Below are 17,775 nucleotides of genomic sequence, written 5' to 3' on the forward strand. Positions count from 1 at the left end.
TTAACTGTAGGCTTTGTCAACAGAACATATTTTCCAAATGTTGGGAAGTCATGATTACATTTAACTGATCAGATTTCCCTCCTTCAGAATTATGTCCATTGCTAGCACCGCACTTTAAGATGGATTCAGGCAAAGAGGAAGAGCTTCAGAGAATGGCAGTGAAGCTGACCAGGGAACTAAAAAGTCAGATCTATGAAGAAACATTGAAGGAATTAGGAAGGACAAGAGAAGATGGAGTTGGATGTAATACTACTCTGGCCAAGAGCAGACAGCTGCCAGATTACACTTCAAATAGAATCCGGAATAAACACACTTCACTCTTCACTTTTCATCCTTTTTTTTAAAGGTGGGATTATCCTTGACACTCCCATCACATTCTAGTTTTAATCTAATTGCCTCTTTATTGCATTTGTATTGCTACCAAACATTCTTTTTAACCCCCACGTGAGTCTCTTCTCACAGAAACTTCATAGGTTTTGTGGTTTGTGATTTATATCATCATGGCTTTGAATTCTAGATATATAGAGAACAAGAGAACGTCTGCAGAAGGATTCCGTAGTAGACTATAATGAAGTGGAAATCAAAGCAATCCACACTGAGAGGAATGTCACTTTCTTACACTTTAGTGGATTCAACATTTTGTTCAGTGGTTAATTCATGTCCGGCTCTTTACGGCCCCATGGGCCATAGTATACCAGGCCCCCTGTTCTCCACTGTTTCCCGGAGTTTTCCAAATTCCTGTTCATTGCATCGATGACACCATCTAACCATCTCATCCTCTGTCGTCCCCTTTCTCCTTTTGCTTTTCGTTTTTCCCACCATCTGGGTCTTTTCCACTGAGTCCTTCTTTCTCATTTGGTGGCCAAAGTATTTGAGCTTCAGCTTCAGGATCTGTCCTTCCAAAGAAGAGTCAGGGTTGATTTCCTTTAGGATGGACCGATTCGATCTCCTTGCAGTCCAAGGGACTCCCAAAAGTCTTCTCATTCAACATTCTTCCCTTTTATTGTATCCTCCTAACATGAGCAAGGTTGAAACTTTGCTTGGCAGGTGCTTGGAAATTTACCATCGTTGTGACTTCTGTATTGCTTCTGTATTGTATTATCTGTGACGTAAGGAGTGAGTGTAGTTAACAAGCAACATTCCCTGTGCCTTCTCCCTGCTATACTTATATCCCCCAGCCCCCAGGACTTAATGCTAAGGCAAACTTTAACTCTAAACAAAGTTAAAATTTATCACCCTGCCTTATGTCTATGGAGATTCTCAGTCATCCAGGTCAAGGTTGTCCCAAAGGTGCTTTTTCAGAGCTGAAGAAGCTTCTTGGATTAGAAGTGAAATGTCTTCAAAGAAAAACCAGAAAGTCTTTATAAGTAACTCAAGGTAGTGAACATACATAATATCCTTCCTCCTCCTCTTTTCTCCAAATCAATAACCCTGTGAAGCGGATTGGGTTGAAAGAAAGGGACTGGTCCAAAGTCACCAAGATGGCTTTCATGCCTAAGGCAGGACTAGAACTCACAGTCTCCTGGTGATTGGTCCAGAGTCATTGTGGGCCTCCGGGTGATTGGCCCTAAGTCACCCAACTGGCTTTCATGCCTAAGGCGGGACTAGAACTCACAGTCTCCTGGTGATTGGTCCAGAGTCATTGTGGGCCTCCGGGTGATTGGCCCTAAGTCACCCAACTGCTTTCATGCCTAAGGCAGGACTAGAACTCACAGTCTCCTGGTGATTGGTCCAGAATCACTCTGGCCTTTGGGTTATTGGCCCTAAGTCACCCAACTGGCTTTCATGCCTAAGGCAGGACTAGAACTCACAGTCTCCTGGTTTCTAGGTCAGCACCTTAAACACTATAGCAGTGATAGTGTTTTGCCATCGCGTGCCAAAAGTATGGGGAGCCTAGGGGGGTCGCGCGTGTGCCCACACCCATAATTCTATGTGCCCCGCCGCGCATGCATGTGTGACCCGCCATGCTCCCCCCACTTTTGGCACGGTGGGCCCAGTAGGCCCATTTTTTGCTCTGCCCAGGCTCCAGAGCCTTTCTAGGAGCCTGGGGAGGGCAAAAACAGCCTTTCCCACCCGCCAGAGGCCCTCTGGAGGCCGGAAACAACCTGTTTCCTGACCTCCAGTGGGCCCAGATGGCCTGAAAATCAGCTGCACGTGCCGGAGCTGAGCTCACGTGACCACCAATATGGCTCTGTGTGCCACCTGTGGCATGCATGCTATAGGTTCGCCATCACAGCACTATAGGAAACTGGCTCATGTGCTTTTAAGGTGAACTTAAAAACAAAAACAAAATGTATTGCAATGACCAATGATCGTGTTCTGTATTCAAACTTCTCTTTCGAACAGATGAGCACTGTTGGCATTACGGAAAATGTCAAAGGTGATTGTAAGAAATTTGAGATCTGGTACAATGGCAGAGAAGAGGTCTATATTATTCAGGTATTGCAGTTTCACTTTTCTTCATTTCCAGATGTTTCCCCCCACCCCCACCCCCCGCTAATACATTATTCATATTCTTGATTATTCAGAATTACAGGAGAAAATAAGCCTTGGGGACAGACAGAGACTAAAAAAGGAACAAGATTTGGCTTCCTCCCTTTCTAAGATTAATATTTGTTTTCTAGCCAATAAAGCCCTGGTTCACACCTCATTCCAACTTCTAATTCGTTGAACAGCTTTTGATAAGTTACTCTGCAGTAAGCATCCCTTCAAGGAGAAGATGGAAAGAGTGCTTAGATTTCCAGAACTAAGGAGAAATTTCCTGACAGTGGGAACAATTAACCAGTGGAACAGCTTACCTTCAGAAATTGTAGTAGCTCCATCACTGGAGGTCTTTAAGAAGGGATTGGACAAGATCCCTTCCTACTCTGCTGTTCTGTAGGTGGAGGTATTTAGACCTCCAAGAGGATAAAAACGGCCAAATAAATAGGAAGGGAAAGAATGGAAGATATATTAGATGCAAAACTGTTTAGCTGAACTCTTGCCTGAATTTCTTGCAATTGCTAAGTATGAGGAAGGCGGTTCATTCCCCAAGCTTGTGATTTGGTTTCTGAATATTTCATTACCAGGCTAGGCAGCAGTGGGTTTCACATATTCTTACCACCGGTTCGTCCCGTGCATGCACGCACACTTCTCGTGCGCCAGCCTTCCCACATGTGCCCGGCCTTCCATGCATGTGCTTTGCTCGCGTGCGCGCCTTCCGTGCATGTGCCCAGCCTCAAAAACGGGGCTAAATAGGACGTCTTTATGCCAGGACGGGTGGGCAGACCCACCCACAATCTCAGCTACTTGTTCGCCCGAACCGGGACGAACCGGCTGAATACCACCACTGAGGCTACGTAACATCTTCAGCGGAATTTAGGGAATGTCATTGTGTTGTGGTTCGCCAGCAGCCTGTGGAGCTGGCAGCAGAGTCGGACAGCGATAAGGCTGAGGAAGAAAATGGGCCGGTCCTGGAGGCTGGGGAAGGCCCAGATGAGGGCTCTGCATCAGAGGCAGAGATGGGACCAGGGCCATCGGGGAGTGAGGTGCGGACTCCAGAGCCTCCAGAGACTGATAGGAGTGAGGCAGAGGAACAGGAGGAGCCTGTTCCTAATGCACACATGAGAAGAGCTGCCAGAAGGCAAGAGCAGCTCAAGCAAAGAGGACAACTCGGGAGTAGGACCAAGAGATGATTGGCCCCCTCCCATAAGGCTTAAAACAGACCAGCAACGGCATTTGGGCTTTGCCGGAAAACAACATTGGTAGCTTCGTCTTCTTCGTCTACGTCTTGCGTTTATTTTTGTATCTGTGACTTCTGAACGTTTGCCAAGAAAGGCCTTTGGCAGTTTGCCTAATTGGACCAAGGTTTGCGATAGGACTGAGGAATTTGTGTTGGGAGGAATTTGCTTTAATTTAGCTGAACGACGCTGGGAATGAAGTAATTCTCAGCTGTTCGAATAAAGTTTGTCTTTTCACGGACTGATTTTCCTACGACTTACTTGGGCCTGGGTCACAACACATTGTTGGTGTGCTTCTGCTTATAAGGGCTTCATGTGGTCAGTAGGTCTTATGATGGGAGGGTCACATCAGGTAAGGGTCTAGTATGGATCACGTTAGGCAAGGGTCTTATGATGGGGAGGTCATGTCAGGTGAGGATCATTGGGAGATGAAGTGCTGCTTGGGGTGTGTGTGGGTTGGTTGTGAGTCGGTTGAGTCCTTATAAGCAGAAGAACATCAACACTGACATTCCCTAAATTCCGCTGAAGATGTTACCTAGCCTGGTAACAAAACATTCGGAAACCAACCCACAAGCTCAGAGAACGAGCCTCCACCCTCAACCTCCACCTGAGCTGCAGATATTGGCTGCTATCCCATTGCTAAGTATCCTGTTGCGACTGTAATTGTAACTGTGGTTGTATCCTGTTTTTCAGGCGGCGTCTATGGAGCTGAAGAACACGTGGGTGTCAGAGATCAGGAAAGTCCTAACAGGACAACTGGAAGCTTGCAGAGGTAGGAGGACGCCGTATAAAGGGGACCGTAGCCGGGAGACACATCAACACTGCACATTCTTTTCCTTTCTGAAAGCTTGTAGAAACATGTTTCAAGCACACTTCACTTGAGTGCATCGAGATAGTTTACCAGAACTACTAAGTGTGCCTAAACCATAGACAAATCAGTTGTGTTCTTTATCATCCCTTTGAACCCGCAGAAGGAGCACAGAGGGGTCAACCCCTCTCTCTCCTTATATAAGAGAGATGCAGAAGGCAAATGATCCCTGGCCTTGTGGCCTCACAACACTGGTGTGCCATGGCAGTGTTGCAGGAAGTAAGTAGGCAGCTACATTTTGTGAAGCTGATCTTTCCGGATAGTATTCAAGGACAGCCCTGTGTAAAGGAAACATAAGCAGTCTAACCAGGAGACTCAACAAGAATGTGAGGGGCTACCTTCGATACATCTTGAAGTTGGGCTCCCAACCATGCCTTCTAACCATAGCTTCTACCAACCCATAAATACATACATGCATACTAATACAAGCAAAGTATAGAAAATTAGAGTATAAAAGACAAAAAAGATTAAAAAAGGAATAGAGTAGAGTAGAGTAGAGTAGAGTAGAGTAGAGTAGAGTAGAGTAAATATAGAATAGGAATAGAATAGGAATAGGAATAGGAATAGAATAGAATAGAATAGAATAGAATAGAATAGAATAGAATAGAATAGAATAGAATTAGAATTAGAATTAGAATTAGAATTAGAATTAGAATTAGCTTTGGTTTTTTTTTTTCTGTTTGTTTTTTTTTTTAAATTTGATTTATATGCCGCCCTTCTCCGAAGACTCAGGGCGGCTTACAATGTGCTCAGCAATAGCCTTCATCCTTTTGTATATTTATACAAAGTCAGCTTATTGCCCCCACAAACTGGGTCCTCATTTCACCTACCTTAGAAAGGATGGAAGGCTGAGTCAACCTTGAGCCTTGGCGAGATTCGAACCCTGCAGTAATTGCAGGCAGCTGGTCTTAATAAGCTTAATAACAGGGTGCCTTAAACCCTTGTACTACCAAGGGTTGATGACATTTTTAACGTTAGGTGTCCATTTTAAGTCTTCAGATATTATAGAAACGTGAGAAAAAATACAGTATTAATCACTTCGGCCTTTCTTTCCAGCAAAGGCTTGCCATCTTAACTTTCCCCTTCCTCTTTAACCCTTTTTAATCCCCAGACCCATAAATCATCAGTTCAATCTTTCCTTCTTTCAGCAAAAAGTCATGAACTTCCACCAAGGTGTGATTACTGCTGTGCTTCTGTGTGTGCAAACATATGTGCAAATGTGGGAGCATTGCATCTAGCAGCTTTTCCTCGCTTCCTCCACCTTGGACGACCTTCTCCCGTGCACTCAGTACAACTTCAGGATACTGCCACGTTGACTTTTCCCTCCTCCCTGTAAATATTTCTATTGTGTGGCGTACAAGACGCCATAAAAACCTGAGCTCTCCCCAAGGTTTCCTCCTCTTCTTGCTTTTGAGGCCAGGCAACCCCCGGGACCTATGTTTAGCCAAGCTGCAGCTGCTCAGATTGTTCTGCATCGCTCTTGACTGTTGTCTTGATCCTGTACCAGCTGTGGCAAAGTGGGAAGAGGGTCCTCTGTGCCCTTCCCTCCTACATTTGTCCCCCGGGAATGAATGCTAAGGCAACCTTCAAAGTCATAGGCAAGGGATCCCTATCATTAAGACATCCCTCTCTGCGGGATCCCTGACACTCTCCGAGCTTGGTTGTTTTCTTACAGATGTTTCACTACCAAACTAGATAACATCATCAGTGCTAAAGGGAGTGTTTCTAAGGGAGCCCAGTGGCTTACGTGGTTAGGATACTGGCTGACAATCGTCAAGCTCGCATTTGAGACCCGAGTGCTGCCGTGTGGTTGAGTAAGCTGCCGTCACTCGCTTCAACTGCTGCTGACCCAGTAGCTTGAAAGCAGGCAACTGCGAGTAGATAGATGGGTACCACTTCGGTGGGCAACTTAACAGGGACATGAAAGGTAGCATCACCAGTGTTAGAAGGGAGTGGTGTTTGCTCTCTGTTTATATACTAGTGCAGTGATGGTTTAATCTTTTTGGTGTTGAGTGCGCAAAGCACGCGAGCGTGAATGTACGCACGCGTGCCGGATCTCCAAAATGCAATGCGAGCGCCCACCCCCACATGCATGTGTACCCCCCATGCATACACACACCCCCACACACACACATGTGCTCCACCTCCTGTGCCCCATTTTGGCTTCCAAATTGATGCAGGAGGCTTCCAGACCCAAAATGGGGCACTGGGGGGCGCACGCATGCGAACCCCCCAAATGCAATGTGAGTGCAACTGTGCATGTGCCCCGTCCCCCATGCAAGTGCCCCGCACATGCATGCGCACATTCCCCGCATGCGCCCCAAAGACCAGCTGGCCAGTGGGAGGCGTGCATGCATGCACAGTGGAGCTGGGCTGGTGCGATAGCTGGCATGCCTGCAGAGAGGGCTCTGCGTGCCATAGGTTTGCCATCATGGTACTATTGGCTTGCCCAATACATCTCCTCAGCAGCAATCAACACCCAGATCAGCAGAGATTAACACCAAGATTAACACTAGACCAAAAATCAACACTAGACCAAAAGTAAACAATATCCCAATCAGGGAACTACCAACAGACCAACAAGCTAACAGTAAACAGCCTAATCAAGGAACTGCCAAGTCGACTCCAACCCACCTACACTAACAGAGCAAGTTACTGTATATAAAAAGAAAGCAAATGCCACTCCCTTCTAACACTGGTGATGCTATCGTTCATGTCCCTGTTAAGTTGCCCACCGAAGTGGTACCCATCTATCTACTCGCAGTTGCCTGCTTTCAAACTACTGGGTCAGCAGCAGTTGAAGCGAGTGGCGGCAGCTTACTCCACCGCACAGCAGCACTCGGGTCTCAAACGCGAGCTTGCCAATTGTCAGCCAGTATCCTAACCACGTAAGCCACCGGGCTCCCTTAGAAACACTGCTGTATCTCCATAAAACCCAATGCACATAAGACTAGCTTATCTAGTCAATTTCCAGGATATACCACAATTCCTGATAATACAGTTTGGACATCGAGTAGCTATGTTGTTTTTCCAGCTATACCGGCTGTTAACTCTACAAGTTAGACCGGACTGAGAAACCAACACTGTTTAGATCAAAACTATCATTGTAACAGCTATAAAAACAAGAATTGCAAATCGGAATGTGTTTCTCCATTCCCTCTTTTTAGTTTCGGGTGAATGAGAAGGCGCTTGTCTGAGACTATGCTCAAGTTAGTTTCTTAACAGAATAACAGAATTGGAAGGGACCTTGGAGGTCTTCTAGTCCTACCCCCTGCCTAGGCAGGAAACCCTATAGCACTTCAGACAAATGGTTATCCAACATCTTCTTTAAAATTTCCAGTGTTGGAGCATTTGCAACTTCTGGAGGCAAGTTGTTCCACTGATTAATTGTTCTAACTGTCAAGAAATTTCTCCTTAGTTCTAGGTTGCTTCTCTCCTTGATTAGTTTCCATCCATTGCTTCTTGTCCTGCCCTCAGGTGCTTTGGAGAATAGCTTGACTCCCTCTTCTTTGTGGGAGATATTGGCCTGAGATATTGGAAGACTGTTATCATGGCTCCCCTAGTCCTTCTTTTCATTAAACTAGACATACCCAGTTCCTGCAACATTCTTTATATATTTTAGCCTCCAGTCCTCTAATCATCTTTGTTGCTCTTCTCTGCACTCTTTCTAGAGTCTCCACATCTTTTTTATATCATGGTGAACAAAACTGAATGCAGTATTCCAAGTGTGGCCTTACCAAGGCATTATAAAGTGGTATTAACACTTCACGTGATCTTGATTCTATCCCATTGTTTATGCAGCCTAGAACCATGTTGGCTTTTTTGGCAGCTGCTGCACACTGCCAGCTCATATTTAAATGGTTGTCCGCTAGGACTCCAAGTACCACTCACAGTCACCACTATTGAGCGAGGTACCACATATCTTAGAAGAAGTTTGAGCCCTTCTTATTGATCGTTGCCTTGACAGTGGCTCCTCCTCATTCAAGGCCATTCCCTCTAGCCTCCAGATCAACCAAAGTCAAGCATCAAATGTTCATGTCTGAATAGTGACAGATCCAGCCCACTAAGCTTTTATTAGCAATCCGAGTTTTTCTAAGAAACCCGGGTCAAACTATGCAATACATTAGACAGCAAACAATAACATTTCACTTCCTTGGGAATCAGGTCCATCAACTGTTTCCCATGTTAATTTACAGTAAAATTATATACTTTTTTTTCCTTTTTTTTTTTACCCATGGCAGAATTAGCTCTGGCTTTCGAATATCATGTTGAACAAGGCAGCAAAATGTGTTGGGGTTATTAAGCCTACTTGTCATACCAAGGGCAAAGAAAAACCCACATCAAAAGCAGACTTTTCATGTTGAAATTCAATTAAAAAATTTTTAAAAAATCAATTAAAGGCTTCCAGTGCCAGCAGTTCTGGCAGAGAAAAATAAATTTCTCATCTCTGAAGGATCTTAAATGTCAGATACAAAGTTAGGCATATGTTCCTATTGCTTCCTCTTTTTTTTCCTCTCCCAAGATTTAGATTAGGAACTAGAAACTGTGGCTTCCAGATATTGTTAAACTACAAATCCCATCTTCCATGGTCATCTTGGAGGTTCATGGGAAATGATACCCTTCAAAAATCTGGAAAGCTAAAATTCCCTAACAATGGCCACACTATTCTTTATATGTGTATATTTATCAAGGAAATGAAATGCCTTTCCCATTGCCACACATGGAGAGCAATAGCAGTTAATTATTTATTTTATTTATTATTTATTTATTAATTCAATTTGTATGCCGCCCCTCTCCGAAGACTCAGGGCAGCTCACAATGCATTTAAATTCATTATAAAAACATTTAAGAATTAAAAACATTAAAAACATTAAAAACTCATTCACACCATTCATGGCTGGATCTCGCCGGATCGCAAGAGCGAGATCAACGGCCCCAGGCCTGCTAGAAAAGCCAGATCTTCACCGCTTTTCGGAAGGCCAATAGGGTGGGGATGGTCCGGACCTCAGGAGGTAACTGGTTCCAGAGAGCTGGGGCCGCCACAGAGAAGGCCCTCCCCCGCGGGCCCGCCAGCCGGCATTGTTTAGCTGACGGAACCCGGAGGAGACCAACTCTGTAGGATCTTACCGGTCGCTGGGAGCTATGCGGCAGAAGGCAGTCTCGAAGATACCCTGGCCCTGAGCCATGTAGGGCTTTAAAGGTAATAACCAACACCTTGAATTGTGACTGGAGACCAATAGGGAGCCAGTGCAGCTCGCGGAGAATTGGTGTAATGTGGGTGTACCTAGGTGCACCCATGACAGCTCTCGCGGCTGCGTTCTGGACCAACTGTAGTCTCCGAACACTTTTCAAGGGTAGCCCCATGTAGAGTGTGTTGCAATAATCTAACCATGAGGTGACAAGGGCATGAGTGACCGTGAGGAGAGCCTCCCGATCCAAGTAGGATCGCAATTGGTGCACCAGGCGAACCTGTGCAAAGGTCCCCCTAGCCACAGCTGTCAGGTGTTGCTCTAATCTTAGCTGTGAGTCTAGGAGGACACTAGAATTAAAGCTTGAAAATTTCTATTGTATGATATAGATCAGACTTGGGGGCATTTGTGTGGGTGGGTGTGCATGCCTACATACCTTCACAGCCCCATTGGCTTAGCCCTGCACAGCAGTCCCAGATTCTCATGTGGCCTCTTGGGAAAATTAATTGCCCACCCCAGATATAGATGAATTCATAGATTACCTTGAAGAAGGTAGGCAGGAACAGTTAAGACAAAATAGGGGATGGGAAAAAAAAGAAGGCATGGAAAACAAACTCAAAAAAACCCACTTTGAATTTGTTTGGTATAAATGGGGGCTGAAGGAAAGTCTTTCAAGCTTTTAAGATTCTGTTATAAGTGGAATTATAGTGGAATTCCTGTAATTCTTGCAGGGTCTTTTTCATGACTGTCAACTGACATATGGCACTATATCAACCCCTAAATTTTCTTAAGAATAATTTGGTCTAGTGATTAAGGCACTAGGCTAGAAGCCAGGAGATTAGTCCCGCCTCAGGCATGAAAGCCAGTGGGTGACTTTGGACCAATCACCAGGAGACTGAGTTCTAGTCCTGCCTTAGGTATGAAAGCCGACTGGGTGACTTTGGGCCAATAAGCAGGAGACTCTGAGTTCTAATCCCGCCTTAGGTATGAAAGCCGACTGGGTGACTTTGGGCCAATGAGCAGGAGACTATGAGTTCTAGTCCCGCCTTAGGTATGAAAGCCGACTGGGTGACTTTGGGCCAATAAGCAGGAAATTGTGAGTTCTAGTCCCGTCTTAGGTATGAAAGCCGACTGGGTGACTTTGGGCCAATGAGCAGGAGACTGTGAGTTCTAGTCCCGTCTTAGGTATGAAAGCCGACTGGGTGACATTGGGCCAATGAGCAGGAGACTATGAGTTCTAGTCCCGCCTTAGGTATGAAAGCCGACTGGGTGACTTTGGGCCAATGAGCAGGAGACTATGAGTTCTAGTCCCACCTTAGGTATGAAAGCCGACTGGGTGACTTTGGGCCAATAAGCAGGAGACTGTGAGTTCTAGTCCCGTCTTAGGTATGAAAGCCGACTGGGTGACATTGGGCCAATGAGCAGGAAATTGTGAGTTCTAGTTCCACCTTAGGTATGAAAGCCGACTGGGTGACTTTGGGCCAATGAGCAGAAGACTGTGAGTTCTAGTCCGACCTTAGGTATGAAAGGAGGCAGGGTGACTTTCGCCAATCATTAGGATACTGTGAGTTCTAGTTCCCCCTTAGGTATGAAAGCCAACGGGGTGACTTTGGGCCAATCACCAGGAGACTGTGAATTCTAGTCCCGCCTTAGGCATGAAAGCTGGCTGGGTAACTTTGAGTCAGTCACTATCAGATAGGAGAAGGAAGGAATGTTAGTATGTTTGCCACTGTGAATATACTAACATTATAACACATATATTATATTATAATATTATAACACATATTATAAAAATAATAAAGGCGGGAAACAAACGAACAATTACAGAGGTGCTTCTCAGCCCAGGTTTTCACCATATGGTAATGATTTTGCATCAACTACCCTGATCCAAATGTTATTGAAAGATGCCTTAGGTGGATTATTTAGGTGGATCACAGAAATACAAGAGTTCCAAGGAGATCAAAATATATAGGACACTCTACAATCTAATTCAATAGTTATTTTCCTTTCCCCATAATTCATAAAATCCTGATCAGCCACTTGCCTGTTCATCCCTTCAATTTTTTTTTTAATTTTTTTTTTTTTAATTTGATTTATATGCTGCCCTTCTCCGAAGACTCAGGGCGGCTTACAATGTGCTCAGCAATAGCCTTCATCCTTTTGTATATTTATACAAAGTCAGCTTATTGCCCCCACAACTGGGTCCTCATTTCACCTACCTTAGAAAGGATGGAAGGCTGAGTCAACCTTGAGCCTTGGCGAGATTCGAACCCTGCAGTAATTGCAGGCGGTCTTAATAAGCTTAATAACAGGGTGCCTTAAACCCCTGTACTACCAAGGCTCTCATGCTAAAGTTGTAATAGGAGAGACCCAGGGTGTGAGAAATGCCATGTATTTATTTACTTAACATATATATAGCCCCATGTATAAAAATGGTGAATTAAAATAAAATAAAATAAAAACATAACTGAGGAATCTATATTTTTTTTAAAGTCTAACTATTGTAAAAAAAAAAAAAAACCTTATCCGCAAGTTTATTTGTTCCAGTAGGCGAAGAAATGAAATATTCATTTTGTTTTTCCTTCTTTTCCTGTGACAGAAGCAAGCCAGCTTCACCAAAGAATCACAGAGAGCGTTTATCACGCACCAATGAATTCAGCCAACTCCTCCAGGTATGGAACACCCAAACTGTGTGGCCTAGAACAATCTTGGCAACTTTAAGACTTGTGGACTTCAACTCCCAGAATTCCCCAGGCCCCAAGGCCTAGAGCAGTGGTTCTCAACCTTTTCTTCACCATGGACTTCCTTTAAATACCCTCTGTGGCCGTGAACCATGGCCAGGGACCCCCAAGACTTCACTCAAGATTTAAATCATGATATTTCTTCATGCATTCAGGGACCGCCTGTGATGACATCGCCCCTCCCCCCACCCCCCCCAGGTCCATGGACCACAGGTTGAGAACCACTGGCCTAGCGTCTTCCTATGACTTCTCAGCAGTTCTGGTGGCTTCCGAAGCGGGAAACCAGAATGTGGCTCCTAGTTTCTCAGGGGTGCAAGCAGGGAAACTCACATGGTTGTAGATGCCGTCTTGACCATTTTTGACCCCGCTTCTCAATTTATGTGGTCATAAATCAAGGATTACCTGTATAGAAGCCTAATCTAAAGCTACTATCAGGAACCGCTTTGGGTTTCTCCTACAGAATAAAGCAGTAGAACATCTTTTTTTCGTGACATATGGTCAGCCTGTCATGTAATTTAATCTAAAATAAACATAAAGGTTCTAGAAGAAAGAGGAGGCCAGTGAAGCTATAGAAAGTTGCATACAGGGATTAAAGCCGGTTTAAAATTTGCTGGGTTTTGATTTGTTACACACAAGGGAAGAAACACAGAGAGGAAAAATCCACTGCATGCAAAGACAGCCTTAAGGAAAAACCATAATGACATGACATTTATATCTTGTTTTTAAAGAATTGACGGTATTGCAAAGTGAATTACATCACGGCTTTGTCCTCGGGGTAAATGCATTAAAAAAAGGGGGGCTGACAAGGGCGTAGGGACAGATTGCCAAGAGCATTTTCTACATGTGGCATTTTACTCAACTAAACATTTGGGTTGTTTCCTGATTAAAGATGTCCAGAAGTATAAATTGATAGTTACAGAAATATAAATGCAGAACTATGGAACTTTATTTGCATATTTCTTAAAGGTGAACCAGATAAACTAAAAAAAATAATACATTAATCTATGTGTGCACAAATATGCAGAGAGTTGAGGACTTTACTTGCAGTCCAGATCAGTAGTAATACCTCACTAATCAAACATAACAAGAAATTGACATGGGGCATGTTTGAAGATTGCAATACCCATAATAGGTGTAAACAGGTCATTTAGAATTTCCCAGGAGATGGTAGGTAGGTGTTGTTGTTGTCGTTGTTAGTTGCGAAGCCGTGTCCGATCCATCGCGGCCCTATGGACAACGTTCCTCCAGGCTTTTCTATCCTCTACCATCTTCTGGAGTCCATTTAAGCTCACACCTACTGCTTCAGTGACTCCATCCAGCCACCTTGTTCTCTTGCCGTCCCCTTCTTCATTTGCCCTCAATCGTTCCCAGCATTAGGTTCTTCGCCAGTGAGTCCTTCCTTCTCATTAGGTGGCCAAAGTATTTGAGTTTCCTCTTCAGGATCTGGCCTTCTAAAGAGAAGTACGTAGGTGTTATGTCTAATCAACAGCTGGATTATACAGGTAGTCATCAATTTACAACCATTCATTTAGCGACTGTTTGAAGTTACAACAGCACTAAAAAAGTTACTTACAACTTATCCTTGGACTTACGACCATCACAGTCTCCCCATGGTCATGTGATCAGAATTCAGGCACTTGGCAACCGGCAAGTGGATTTATAATGGTTGCCACGACCATGTGATCATCCTTTGCTACTTTCCCAGAGAGATTTTGACAACTATGGCAAGAAATTTGGGGCTCTATTGTGGTCGTAAGTCAAGGATTTAACTGTATCCAAAGAGGCAAGCTTAGCTGTTAGAACCATCTCCAACAACCAGCAATGGGCTGGCAATTTATTTATTTATTTATTTTTATTTTATTCATATTTATATGCCACCCTTCTCCCGAAGGACTCAGGGCAGCTCACAACAATAAAACAACAAAACAATAAATTAATGCTAAAATAATCCAATTAAAATCCCCAACGGTTAAAACTAAAAATTCCCAGCAAATCAGGAGATTTGCTGAAAAAGCCATGTCTTCAGGCCACCGCGGAAGAGCGGAGGTCGGGGGCCGTCTAGAGCTCAGTGGGTAATTCATTCCAGAGGGTCGGTGTGGCCACCGACTTGGTGGCCGCACCGACTTCAATTCAATGAATTGAAGACAATGACGTGAAGACCTGGACAGACAAAAAGAGGTTGCTAGGCATGGCAGCACTTGAGTTAGTGGGATGCGAGAAAGAGCATCCCAGGCTTCAACTCATTGCTTCAACTTCTTAGTCTAATCTATCTAGAGAAAAGATGGACCACGGGGGATGTGGTAGCAATGTTCCAACATTTGAGGGGCTGCCACAAAGAACAGGAGGTCCACCTATTCTCCAAAGCACCTGAAGGCAAGACAAGAAACAACAGATGGAAACGAATCAAGGAGAGAAGAAACTTAGAACTAAGGAGAAATTTTCTAAACAGTGAGAACAATTAACCAGTAGAACAGCTTGACTCCAGAAATTGTGGGTGCTCCATCCCTAGAGGCTTTTATGAAGAGATTGGACAGCCACTTGTCTGGAATGGTGTAGGGCAGTGATGGCTAACCTTTTTGCCATCACGTGCCAAAAGTGGGGTGAGCACGGGGGGGGGGGGTGTCGTGCATACGCATGCCCACTTCCATAATTCAATGCACCCAGTGCATATGCGCACGACCCAACCGCACAACCCCCGTTTTTGGCACACGATGGTACAGTGGGCCCAGTAGGCCCGTTTTTTTGCCCTCCCCAGGCTCTAGAGGCTTTCTTGGAGCCTGGAGAGGGTGAAAATGGCCTTCCCCACCCTTCCAGAGGCCCTCCGGAGGCCAGAAACGGCCCATTTCCTGACTTCTAGTGGGACCAGAAGGTCTGAAAATCAGCTGGCCAGTGCGCACATGCGCGCTGGAGCTGAGCTATGGCAACGCTCGTGTGCCCACAGATATGGGTGACAGGTTCACCATCACAGGTATAGGGTCTCCTGCTTGAGCAGAGAGTTGGACTAGAAGACCTTCAAGGTCCCTTCCAACTCTGTTATTCTGTTAAATGTGATGTTAAATTGTCCTTGGCACTACCAGGTGTAGTATTTTCCCCTCTCCTCTTGAAATCATTTCTGCCATGGATATAATCTAGTATGCTTCATTGAAAAAGAATTATTATATTGCAATCTGCCCAACTCCTAATTGGACTGTTGGATTATAGGTGGTCTCTCCCTGTAGGAAGAACTAGGACCCCAGATAAAAGTTGGTTGTTTTTTTTTTAAATGTTATGATGTTGTGGGCACCAAATGTATGTTTTGCAAAGAGGACCAGTTGCTGGCAATTTGCTACCAATGCAGATTATTTATTTATTTATTTATTGGTTCGATTTATATGCCGCCCTTCTCTGGAGACTCAGGGTGGCTTACAATGCGTTAAGCAATAGCCTTCATAATTTTGTATATACCTGCTTAGTAGGGCTTTCACCCCCCCCCCCAGCAGTGTTCTTTTTTATACAAAGTCAATTTATTGCCCCCACAATCCGGGTCCTCATTTTACCTACCTCGGAAGGATGGAAGGCTTGAGCCTGGTGAGATTTGAACTTGCAGTAATTGCAGGCAGCTGGCAGCTAAGTGCTACTTAACAACACTTTAGTCCGCTGCTCCACCAAGGCTCCTATGGTGTCCCCCTTCCTTTTCTGATCTCTGGAATTTCCTTCCATGGTCGTTTTGGATTAGACTACAGGAAAGATTGGACATCCAGCTGCCTTTTTGATGCCTGACTGGTGCTTCCCACAGAGTTGGACAGATGTTGTGCAGGTTGAAACAGGCTTAGCGTTTGAAAGAGCTGCACACGTTCAGCCAGTTGAATGTTGCAAGTTCTGTCTCCACTGGGTTTATCTGCTGATGTTGTGATAACAGGGAATTTGTTTACCATTCCTGCCACTTTTATTAGTTTGGGAAACACACACAAGTGTTTTCAACTGTTGACCAGTATTTGTCAAACTCTGCAAGTTTAAGATGTGCGGACTACAACTCCCAGAATTCCCCAAGAAGAATTCTGGGAGTTCAACTCCAGAGATCTCCAGAGTTGACAGACTTGGGATGTAGTTCTTTTCATTTGGTTCTTAAGTGAGTCAGTGTTTTAAGCGAAACATCCCGTGACACAACTTTGCGATTTTTACTTCCGGCTTCTCCACTGACTCTGCTTGTCGGAAGCCAGCGTTGAAGTACACCAGTGGCAATCGCATGGCTGAGGGGATGCTGCTATAGTCATAAATCTGGTTGCAGATTTACTTTTTCAGCACTGCTATAACTTAGAATGGTTGCTAAACAAGGCAGTTACCATGCAGGATTTACATACAATAGTGGCCAAAATTGTGGAAACCTTTTGGGAAAAGTGTATTATGTAAAACTAGCTAATAACATCACTTTTTTTTTTTTTTTGCAGTAGTACCATAAAATGGAAAGATAATTTATGCAATAATTTTTATGAAAGATTTGCTAATAGAATAGCAGTTACAGTATAAAGAAGAAAAATGAAACACCTAGAAAAAAACGAGATTACAAAAATTATCACCATAGAAAAAATGAGATATACAAAAATTATCACCATAGAAAAAACGAGATATACAAAAATTATCACCATAGAAAAAATGAGATATACAAAAATTATCACCATGTCAGTTAATACTTAGTTGGGTAACCTTTAGCATGAATTATGGCCTTACAAGGTCTTCCCATGGAGTGAACCAAATCTTTTAGTTCTGCAGCTGTTATAGTGTGAAACCAAGATTGAATGATTGCTTCTATTAACTGGGTTTTATTGCTGGGTCGCTTCTGACGAACAAATTTCTTTAGTCGGCATTGGGTTAAGGTCTGGACTATTCCCAGCAGTGGAATATGATTATCTTGAAACTCCCCCAAAAAGTGGTGTTATTAGCCATCAAAACTCAAAAATACATTTTTCCCAAAAGGTTTCCACAATTTTGGCCACTACTGTACACACGTAGATTCATTCTGCGAGGAACATTTTTAAACAAGTATCCCAGTAAGAACATACTGAGATGTTCTGCTTGTTGCAACAGATCCCTTTCAACATGTTAGCTGTCACCTAACCATGTTTGTTACATCTCTTTTGACTCCATAAGGTACGGCAGAAAATCCATGAGTTTGTGCGAAAATAAATCTGAACTCTCAAGCTTGGAAACGTCAAACAAGCGGAACGTGAGCCCCAGCACCAGGCAGAAAAGAGGTAGGCCGTTCAGAAGACCCTCTCACC

At 44.2% G+C, this 17,775-nt stretch overlaps 1 protein-coding gene across 5 annotated transcripts in view; it reads left to right on the plus strand.

The window, feature by feature from the left end:
• Positions 1 to 17,775, plus strand: part of MCF2L2 (MCF.2 cell line derived transforming sequence-like 2) — a 229,075-nt gene that overhangs the window by 188,131 nt on the left and 23,169 nt on the right. For all 5 annotated transcript variants that reach the window (XM_034438892.3, XM_034438891.3, XM_087872485.1 and 2 more), the window contains exons 23-26: positions 2,347 to 2,439; positions 4,413 to 4,491; positions 12,376 to 12,448; positions 17,645 to 17,748. In XM_034438892.3, coding sequence (XP_034294783.2) covers positions 2,347 to 2,439; positions 4,413 to 4,491; positions 12,376 to 12,448; positions 17,645 to 17,748 — 349 coding nt within the window. The remainder of the gene's footprint in view (positions 1 to 2,346; positions 2,440 to 4,412; positions 4,492 to 12,375; positions 12,449 to 17,644; positions 17,749 to 17,775) is intronic.

The sequence above is a fragment of the Pantherophis guttatus genome, chromosome 6 (genome assembly GCF_059756535.1).
Source record: "Pantherophis guttatus breed Tessera chromosome 6, ASM5975653v1, whole genome shotgun sequence".
Classification (NCBI taxonomy): domain Eukaryota; kingdom Metazoa; phylum Chordata; class Lepidosauria; order Squamata; family Colubridae; genus Pantherophis; species Pantherophis guttatus.